This window comes from Helianthus annuus, chromosome 2 (genome assembly GCF_002127325.2).
Source record: "Helianthus annuus cultivar XRQ/B chromosome 2, HanXRQr2.0-SUNRISE, whole genome shotgun sequence".
Classification (NCBI taxonomy): Eukaryota; Viridiplantae; Streptophyta; class Magnoliopsida; order Asterales; family Asteraceae; genus Helianthus; species Helianthus annuus.
In genome coordinates, this window is record NC_035434.2 from 132021681 (window position 1) to 132032666 (window position 10986).

The 10986-nt window shown below is 34.3% G+C and overlaps 1 protein-coding gene across 1 annotated transcript; it reads right to left on the bottom strand.

Moving 5' to 3' along the window:
- Window positions 1-10102: 10102 nt before the first annotated feature.
- On the bottom strand, window positions 10103-10773 carry LOC110905744 (ethylene-responsive transcription factor ERF026). The gene has a single exon (XM_022151274.2). It carries the CDS (start codon window positions 10703-10705, stop codon window positions 10193-10195), a length of 513 nt encoding a protein of 170 aa, XP_022006966.1. The 5' UTR covers window positions 10706-10773; the 3' UTR covers window positions 10103-10192.
- Window positions 10774-10986: the final 213 nt, after the last annotated feature.

The window sequence follows — 10986 nt, forward strand, 5'->3', positions numbered from 1 at the left end:
GTTTCACAAAAATACATCTTCGGCCGAGTGTTGAGTGATCTCCTGTGAGGTATGTGAACTTGTATATAAATGGAATTTTAAAGAGGCATGTTATGCCCAAATAAGTAATTTATCTTATGTAATGTTTTAAATAAATCATGACGAATAGGATTGTAAATAACATAAAAATAAAACCTAATAAAAATCTTGGAATCCTGACACTCTATGACAAGCCCAAAAACCTTCTCTTCTACCCATTCCATTTGGGAGTGTAAGCCATATTATAAAGAGTTTTGCTTGAGGACAAGCAAAGATTCAAGTGTGGAGGTATTTGATGTGTGTAAAATGCAACATATAAATTACATCAAATAAGACATAAAACTAACCCTTTTTAGTACTAATGTTGGAAAAAGTGTGCTTTTGTCTTCCTTTTGTATTTTCAGGATTAAATGGGCTCAAATGAACAAAAGAAGCAAAAAGGCAGCTAAATCTAACATAAATACAAGAAAAGGAATAAACGTGGCATGCCCGACCCCTCGACAGCATCCTCCCAAGCAAAAACAAGAAAATAGAAGGCTGAACATGCCCTGTGCTCAATGAGCACGGGGGCGTGCACAAGTGTCTGCGGAAAAGACAAAGTTGTAGAAGCTTCTATCACCCACTACGGGGGCATGCCCAGCACACACGGGGTCGTGGTCAACTCTAAGATTCACAGAATCTAGAAAAATCTTGATAGTACAGATACGCTTCTACACACGGGGTCGTGCCCAGTGGACACGGGGGCGTGGTCAACTAATGCAGACAAACTGCATTTACTGAAGAAAGAGAAGATGGATGGACACGGGGCCGTGCCCAATGGACACAGGGCCGTGTCCGGGCTTCTGTGCAGGCTATAAATAGGGGTGCTTGGCTCACTTGCAAATCATCCCTTGGCAAACCACCTCTCTCACACTTCACCCACCCACCACCACCATCACAAGCCACATCCACCACCATCATCCATCATCCATCATAGAGTGTGTGTAGTAGTCTCGGGATCCAAGATTGATCGTAAGAGTTCTTGACAATCAAAGGCCATGTTTGCCTAAGTCTCTTACAACACTTGGTGAAGACAAGCATTTAGTGTAATACTTTTTATTTTTAATCTTTTCGCACTTTTTATTTAGTTATGTATTAATGACTTTAATAACTAGTTTCTTATGTTGAAAGTGAGTCTTCCGTATCATTTGTCTGTGGTGTCTTGGCATTATTTTACTGTCTATATAAAATAAAAGATTTACACCATTCATATCTCCACGGTCTATATGGAGATATGTTGGCTACCTGGTCGGGGGTTAAGGGAATGGTTTGGTAAGAATATTGCCTTGTTCAGTGTATAGATCATGCAAGGACCTGGGTCATGCTTAGTAGGACCTCCTTCAATACCCACTGGTATTGGATGGCGGGGGTTTGAATTTCTTGATCCCCTCATATGTAAGCTACTATTAAAACATTAACCTGGCTACTTAGGATTGTATCTCTGCTGACTCAAACTACTTAGCCGAGGGTAACGTCACCTTCAAAAGAGGGGCCTACCACATTACGCATTAATAACTTAATTAATTATCTTTCAATAATCCAACCCTTTAGGATTGTATCCTTGCTGACTCAAACTACTGGGTTGAGGGTAACGTCACCTTCAAAAGAGGGGCCTACTACTATAACTAAGATAATCTCTTAAAAAGTGCAAAAGTGCGGAAATAATCAAAGGTTACACTAAAAGCGAGTTGGATCCAAGTGATTCATCTTGTCTATCTGTTTTTATTTTATTTTTATTTTCAGCATTTTAGTTTTTATTTTCTAGTTTAAAACCTTTTTCTAAATTTTTGATTTGATTAGACGTTGAGGATAAACCGGTATTAAAGCTCTTGTGTCCTTGGACGGCCTCGGTATCTTACCAACACTATACTACGCTCACGATGGGTGCACTTGCCCATATGTGTGTTTGGTGTTAGTAAATATCGTGTTTTATAAATTTATAACTTGACTAAAGTATAAAAAGGGCTAAAAATATACATAAAAACCTATAACACACGACACACATCAATTAAACAGTAATTAGAGCTTATTGACTGTGTTGATCTAACATTTATGACTTGAATTGCTTTCTGATTATTGCCATATACATACATGTGCATCATATATATTGCAAATGCCATATCATTATTGCATGAGAACTTTATTGATTCAAATGATGCACGAAACAGAGTTAGCACAGTTATCAGACAAATCAGAAAAATGTTGACGGAGTTCAGTACATAGAGACATGGTATTAAGACACAAAATGTGTCAGAAACCAAGAGTTACACTAGTATAGTGTGTAGGAAAGTAAGGATCGTAAAACTGCCTTCCTAGTGATAGTTTAAGTGCCGGAAAGTGCCTAAAACTCACATAAACTGCAGAATTCTGCAGAAATCAGCAAAATTCAGCATTTAAACACTCTAATATCATGCAGAAATATGGTTAATTGGTCTAGAATGCTTTCCTAAGTGTTGGAAATCAAAATTGTCACAAAAGGTAACATAAAGTACACTAAACTGCGTAGTTTAGCACCTTAACGAACCAGTAACCAACTGAACAACCGGACACTACCTGAAACACCAAATTTTCACTAGAAGCATTGTTTTAACATTACCAAGCTAGTTATGGTCCCCGAACATCATAACACACTATATAGCATCTAGTAACTAATTAACTTAACAAAACACTTGATTTTCAACTAACATAACTAACTAATAGTTACACCCTAACTCTAGACCCCCAACCTATTCTCGGCCAACATAGAGGCCCCACATGAGATTTTATTTGCTTATTATAATAGATTATGTTTCATCTTTAAAAACATAAAAAATCATTGGAAAATATGTGTTGGTGAATTATAAGAATTAACCCTTAAGACATAACCATCATTTTTACACAACACACCACACTTGAAGCTCTCTCCCTCTCCCTCTTCTACTCTCGGCCGAACACACACCACCACACAACCACCATCATCAATCATCATTCATCTATTCTACATATATACAAAGGTGTAAAAAAGGTGTATAAGGAAGCTAGGAACTCTTGGAAGTTGAAGGACCTCTCACACAAGCTTTTACCCACCTCTTCTTCATCTTGTGATCATCCCTAGCCTTGAGCTAGTAGTAAGAACATTCTACACCTTATTTTACATCTTGTTTTGGTGGTTAAAGAATGATACAAGTTGTTAATCATGAAGAACATTATGAATCTTGAACATGAAACTTAAACATAAGACTAAAATCATAAGAAATCATGTTGTTTAAGTGTTGTTATGCTTGTTGATTGTTGATTGCCATGTTATTGATATAGATCATCATGTGATCTTGCTAGATAGTGATTAAAGACATAATCTAGCAAGATGAGAGGATGATTATGTTAAGATCAAAGTAATCATCCATACGTAAATCATGAACTTGAAGTGAAAATTGTTTTTCTTGTAAAATGACGATTAAAGTGAATGTAAAGTCTTGTAAATCTATGATTTCAAGAATGATTTTTCAAGAAACCAAGTTAAAAATACAAGATTTACCTAAGCTTAGTTCTTAAACAAATTAACCACATTTTTAGTAGATAAACAAGTGTAGAAATATATATGTAACAAGAAAAACTCAAGAAGAAACATTTTTAGAAAAATGGTTTACAAGTTGTAAACAACTAACTTCTTTAAAAATGATGTTTTTAAATAAACAATCACGCTTTAAAGGGTAACTAAGCTTACTAAACACACTAGTAAGTTACTACAAATTTTTATAAATTTTCAAGTTCATGAAGTAGTAATTTATGCTTGATTTTGGCAAATTGGTAAGTGTTGATTGGTTTATTGTTGATTGTGGTGATTTATAAAAGAAAATGATATGCTTGGAAAGTATGGAAACCTCCATTTTTAAGGGGAAACTATAGCAAAAAAAAAAATTCTAAAAATTAAACACTTAGAAAAATAATTTTTAAACAAATATTTACAAGTATATTTTAAACCATGAATTTTTATATAAAATTTACCATAATTTTTGTTACAAAAATTATAAATATTGGAGGTTGGTTTTTGTAAATAAAAGTGACTAAATTTGTATTTAGGAAATATATATTTAGATGTCACCATGTGTGTGATTATTTGTATAGTATGTGTATTAGTTATATTATTTTGGGACTTGAAATAATATAACTCACCAAAATAATACAAAAACTAAAAATCCAAAATATTACCAAAAATTCCAAGAGAACGAATATATAATTTATACCCAAAATATTGGATAAACCGAACAAGGAATATAACTTACAAAAATATTCTGGAATTTAATTCATATGTATATTTTGGTAATTAGTATTTTGGACACCAAGAGAACAAAAAATATGATTTTTACAATTATTACAAAATATATTATATTTTTGACAAGGAAAAAATATATTATTTTTGGTAAGTAAAATATATATTTTTCTTGGAGTTATTAGAAGATATATTATTTTTGGGAGAAAATATATATTTTCTTGAATAAACATGAAATACATTATTTTTGGGTTAAAAATAAGTTTATATATATTTTCCAAGTTAAACTTGAAAATATATTATTTTGAGACTTGTATGAAATTTATAAATATTTTTGCCAAGGGAAAATTATAAGTAATTTTCTATGTAATATTTCTTAAATATATATTTTTGGGAACATATATTGACGTATTTTTATTAGAAATATTATTCCGGAAAAGTTAATACAAAAATTAAGTATGAGATACTTAATATACACAATAAGAATACGTATTCTCGTACGTATAATTACACACCGGAATACGCCACCGATACTTGGCAAAAATATGCAAGTTTTTTAACACAAGTTTGAATACACCCATCCTTGGGAAGTTATAATGTACAAATACATAAGTGTGACAAGTTAAAATATATTATTTTAACTAATATTCCAAAATTCATAAATATAATTTAAGTTAAAAATTATTTTAACAAATAATTATATAACTTGGAATAATTTTGATGACACAATGAAACGTAACTCAAAGACACTAAATAATACTAAGTCAAGGCACGACCCGCTCGTCTAATAGACCTTAGTACGTTGTAGGTAGTCGTGCACACAAGTAGCAGCTTTGGGTTACAGTTGGATACGAAGAACGCAAGATTGTGAGTTCATGTCCCCCTTTTCTTTTAACTGTTTTCAGTTTTATAACTTCGGGGGTAAAGTACATGTTACAGATTGTTTACAAACATTTATATATGGTATGGTTAGCTAAGGAAAGGTACTTCTAGATCATGTGAGTGGTGGGTACAATGCTTAAGACCATTAATCCTCGTAGTAGGACCGAGGGACATGAGTGATAGATCTATTTGGGTGTAGCAAGCCCCTCCCATGTGGACTAGGGTTTGGCCCATGAGGTGACTATGTCTTACATCCGGAAGCCCGGTGCAAAATCTGCTAGGTTTGAGCCCTTCATGCATCACGTCACACATATTAATGGCCTTGCAAACTATTAATCGATCTGTTTTCCTTGTTTGCTTTCATACCGGGTTTTTAAAACATACATATTTACAATGATTACAAAGGTTTATTCATACACACATTCAAACACATGAACTCGCTCAACTTTTGTTGATATTTTCAAACTACATGTATTTCAGGAAATTAAATATGGATCTGGCGGGCGTTTGGAAGTTTCAAGTGTTGTTTGAAATAAAAGATGTCATCCGGGGTAGAAGGGTTTGGAGTGTGTATCTTATCCTGGATAAGATACATAATTCAAAGCCTAGTTTTTATTAATGTCTTTTGTCGAGTCCTTATGGAACTCTAAAACAATTTGAATGGTTTGTATTATGGATCTGAAGTCTGTGTTTGGATATTAAGACAATGTTGTTTGTGATGTTTTAAACTTAATCAATGGATGAACATCTTTGGTCTTATCATATAGTTGTTTGTTATGGTTGAATGCAATGATATTAATAGTGTGAGAGAAGGAAAGGCAGCGCATGGTCGATGGGTCGGATGGCTGTTCGATCGGATGGCCATCCGATCGGATGGTCATCCCGTCGGATGTCCATTCGACCGAATGGTCGTTCGATCGGAGGACCTTAGCGAGTTGGTTTTCCGACTTTCGTTTCGTACGTTGAGCGTTGCGTTGCATTTAATCGAGTTACGAGTAAGCGATGCGATAGTTTTAAACAATAGTTACACATATAACATAACTAACACATGACAACATACAAATACATAAATTTGCGTTTAGCGTTTGCGATTAGAGTGCGTCGCGATAGAGTTGCGATTGCGTTTGCGAATAACACCTTTAACATAAATAAACATGCATAATTAAAGCACATAATGACACACACACATAGAATAATATCCAATAAATGTGATTCGAGTCGCGATGCGATAGCGACGAGATAGCGTTAAGTAGATTAGCATTTAATTGCGTTTATCGCATTGTTACTTCACATATTACAACTCGTAAAAGAAAATAGCGGTAACTAACATACATCGATTATCGAGTTTGAGAGTACAAGCAATAGTTAAGCAAGAAATGTCAGATCTGAAAGTTGACTTTTCTTGACTTTGACTTTGACTTCAAAAGTCGGGTTGTTACATGTATGTAGTCAAGATGGGATTATGTACTCTTACATTATATCTAACAATTAGACATCGGGGCCCCCTCTTTGATTAAACTGGTGAAGGGTAAGGCCTTACCCAAACTTACTATATGTTTGATTGGACCAATTTGATTCTTGAACGAGAACTATAATGATTGAACACCATGTGAGATTGAATCCGATCCATGTCTCATTATTTAATTGATGTCTTATACCAAAAGGATAGATGACAACGATGACCATTAGCTCGTTGTCTTGCGACAGGATATTCCAAGATGTTTTGGTTAATGACTTTAAAGTGTCATAACTTGTTGGGGACAACCATGTGTAGTTAGAGCGCATCTGACTGTTAGTGTTAAGGAACTTAATCGAAAATTATCCAAGTGGGAGACTGTTGGAAAAATGGACCAGTCTGATTTATTAAGGCGATCGTCCAAGTTATGACCCGTATGAGTTACACCATGGGGAATAAACTAAAAATCACTTAACTGGTTTAACTAGTAATTACGAACGATATGCGAAACATATCATAGTTATATTTATGATCGTGAACGGGTTTATATTATTAATACTCGTTATTATTAATATAATTGTTTATTGCGGGTACTAAATGAGAGACGGGTATATGGACAAGGTGAAACAGGTACACTCACCTTGCCACTTGTCGCGCATGCACACTTACATCGCCACTTGTCGCGCATGCATGCTCATCTCGACACTTGTCCAACTTGTGCATGCATGTCCGCTACTTGGATGTATGGAGTTGGATTAAAGTGTTACACAATTTGCACAAAACTCTCAAAAACACCCACAACAACCATCACCGTCGCGCCAGTCGTCGTCGCCGATACATCTGCCACCGCCACTGCCACCACTACCCCGACCTATACCCTCATTTCGTTAGTTTGTTTCACTAGCGCGTATTCGTTGAACCTCGGTGTCTCAACCGGTTAGTTATTAACCGAGGTATATCTTTCTCATCAGTAGTTAGATAACCTTATCATGGTGCTCGTATTCGTATGTAACCAGATTCTATCAGGTTTCATTTATTGTTGATCACTTGTTTTTTTCCTGCTGCTTTTTATTGGTTAACTCGCTTAATTGATTGACTATTATTTATTGAACCAAGTTTTGATGAATAAAATTCTATCGGATCACCATGGAAAGTCTACAAGATTTGTGATCTATACCAAGATCACGAGGAAGAGTAAGCATGATATATACTTTTTAACAACATTTTTTACCCTTAGTTGTCATCTAAAATTACACTTATAAAGATTTAAACTCATATCTCTTTAGTGGGAGACAAATGTCAGTCATGAGTAAATGTGATGACTTGTGATCCTACCGTATATTATGCAAGGTGATGTTTACATTATAGAGAGAAAATACTATATACAACTATTAATTGAATGCCAATGAGTTGATAAAAGGACATACACTCGAGCCACTGTATCTTTATGTGTTTGTATTAGGGGTGTTCAGAATTCGTTTCGAATTCGAAATTCGATTAAATTCGATTCGATTATTAAGAATTCGTTTTGATTATAAGAATTCGAATTCGATTCAATTCGAGTCAAGTAAATCGAATATGAATTGAATACAAAATTATAATTTCAAATTCGATTCGAAATTCGAATAAAAATTATACATTTTTATTTATTATTTTTATATATAATACTTATATAACTTTTATTGGGCTATACTATAAATTATTTTCAAAATTTATTCCAAGTATTAAAATTACCCATTACCAAACCCACTAAATGGCCATTACTAAAACCTAAGTAATAAATCTATCAATAGATTTTTAACCCTAAAAATATAAACATGTAATTGAGGAGTGGTTAGTCCCGACTTCTTGTTTTGAATTTAATTTTTATGGTACTTTATTTGGAACTGTGATGTCGTGCTTTATGGTTGCTTTAAAATTTATGTTTCGTCTTAATAGTTTTTTACATGTTTTAAAAGAAGTTGAATCAAATCGAATTTATTCGAATTCGATTCGAATTCAAATATTATATCAAATACGAATTAGGTTTTTTATTCGAATACAAATTCGAATCGAATTCGGTATGTTTTAATCGAATTCGAATTCAAGGGAAAATATAAATTATTTGAATAATTCAAAAATTCGATACTCGATTTGATGAACACCCCTAGTTTGTACGGTGGTATCACTCTTATTTTGATATTTTTTTTCTTATTGTGTTTTAGGTCGCAAGTAATTTTAAAAAGCTTATTTTCCTTAAACCTAGAATTTTTTAACAACAAATGAGCAACACATAAAACTAACATATTTTCCCTCTCTTTTTCTTAATTACAAAAATCAAATCTGATCAAGATGTGAACTTAATCATGTGGCTAACATTAAGTTAATAAAAGATGAGATTATATTTCAAACGGTGGTGGATCCAAGAACTTTTTCAGTGGGTTTGTTTTGGTAAATTCTCACTATTTTTTCCAAATCATACAAAGTTCTTATTAGTTTTTTTTTTCCAAACCGAGTGGGTTCATGTGAACCCACAAAACAGGACTGGATCCGCCAGTGATTTCAAACACCTTAGAGATAATTACACCAATGTCCTGTGTGGTAAGCCAGATTACGACTTTGGTCCAAACTTTTTAAAAGAACATCTTTAGTTCTCCATGTTCACTCATGGGTACATGTTCTTGAGTTCAGGCCGGGCCCATACATGGGGATGTTTTTTGGTGAAGTGAAAAGCCAAGGGGAACCCAATTGAGTTTGTGAGGAATCCTTGTGAAGATAGATTGTAGCAGGTGTGTAACAGCCTTTGCAAAACCTGTCAACCTTCAACCATCATACAACCATATGTTGTTTCCAAGGCGACACATGGTGATCGATGAAGAACAAAAGGGAAAGATCGAAAGAGACAGAGAGACTGGGAGGAGCTAGTGCGGTTGACATGTTTAATTAAACGAGTATATAGTAGTGTCATTTTATGAAAAAAAACATATATATTAGACTTTTTAATGTTTATTAGCGTTAAAGACCAAAAGTGCATGTTCCCTTGGGTGTACTCCGAGCAATAAGCTTGTAACTGAAAAGGTGACATATAAGGAACATTCGAACAACTTATTCTATGATGTGCTTTGTATGTTATGTCATGAAAAGTTACTTAATTTTTATTTGAGATATTTTGAATTTTTAAGTTATTATTTTAAAACTCAAGAACACCAATCTAAAAATATAATTTTAAATCCTTGATGATGTTCAAATAATTAGACTAAAAAAATAAGTGTGAGGTGCTAAAAAAAGAACATGACACCATGTAGATAAAGTTGGTTCAATGTGAATCCAAAAAACCTAAATATTATTCTATCAGTGCAGATGTTGAATTGATCTGAATCACATTTATAGATTCTTACAAATAAATTATTACTACTTAAAAGAGACAAGAAACACTATTTTCATTACAACAAAATAGACGTCAAACCCAAAGAGAATTCTTTTTATGAATTATTTATATGATGTAACCTATCATCCATGAAATAAAGATCCAAAGTCTTTTCCAATAACATGATATTGTTTACCAAAAACTAATGATAGCTCCACAAGTTGTCACAATCAGAAGTGTCCCCAAACGACCGATCATCGGTAGTCGTCTGTCGCGGCGGACTCACCAGCATTCCCTCAGCCATGTCCACCAACAAATTGGGCATATAAAAGATTGCTTCTTCATCAATGAACTCATCATTCGCGACATGTGTGTGTTGCTCATCTTCTCGCTCCATAAACGATTTCATCAACTCAGCCGCTTCCCCAGCCGCACTCCTTATCAAGGCAGGCTCTGGGGACTCTGGCACTCGGTATGATCCCACAAAGTCTGGGAAGTTCAGCGTCGCATCACCACCCTTGAGTGCCAAAGCCGCTACATCATAAGCAGCTGCAGCCATTTCCGCGGTTGGGTATGTTCCAAGCCATATACGCGATGTTTTACGAGGTTCACGGATTTCTGCCACCCACTTGCCATTTCGGCTGCGTATTCCGTGAAGGTTCGGGTGTTTCCCAGTGGTGTTTAGGGAGGTTTCAGTAGAGTAGGAGGTGCTCATGGTGATGGTTCTACATTATGCATGTGTGTGCATATATAAGTACAAATGGGAGGGTATAGTGTGTCAAAAATAGGTGATGAAACCGTGGAGAAATCGTGTTTATGTTGTATACAAACTTTATTATTAGAGAACTGAACAAATTATATTTGTATACAAGTCTATTATAATTGTAAACCTTTCGGGTAGACTTTGTTAAGTCCAATGAAAAAAAACAAATGTGACTAATCTTTTATGGAGAACAAGTTATTGATTTTAGTGCTATTAGTTATTGACTAAATTTA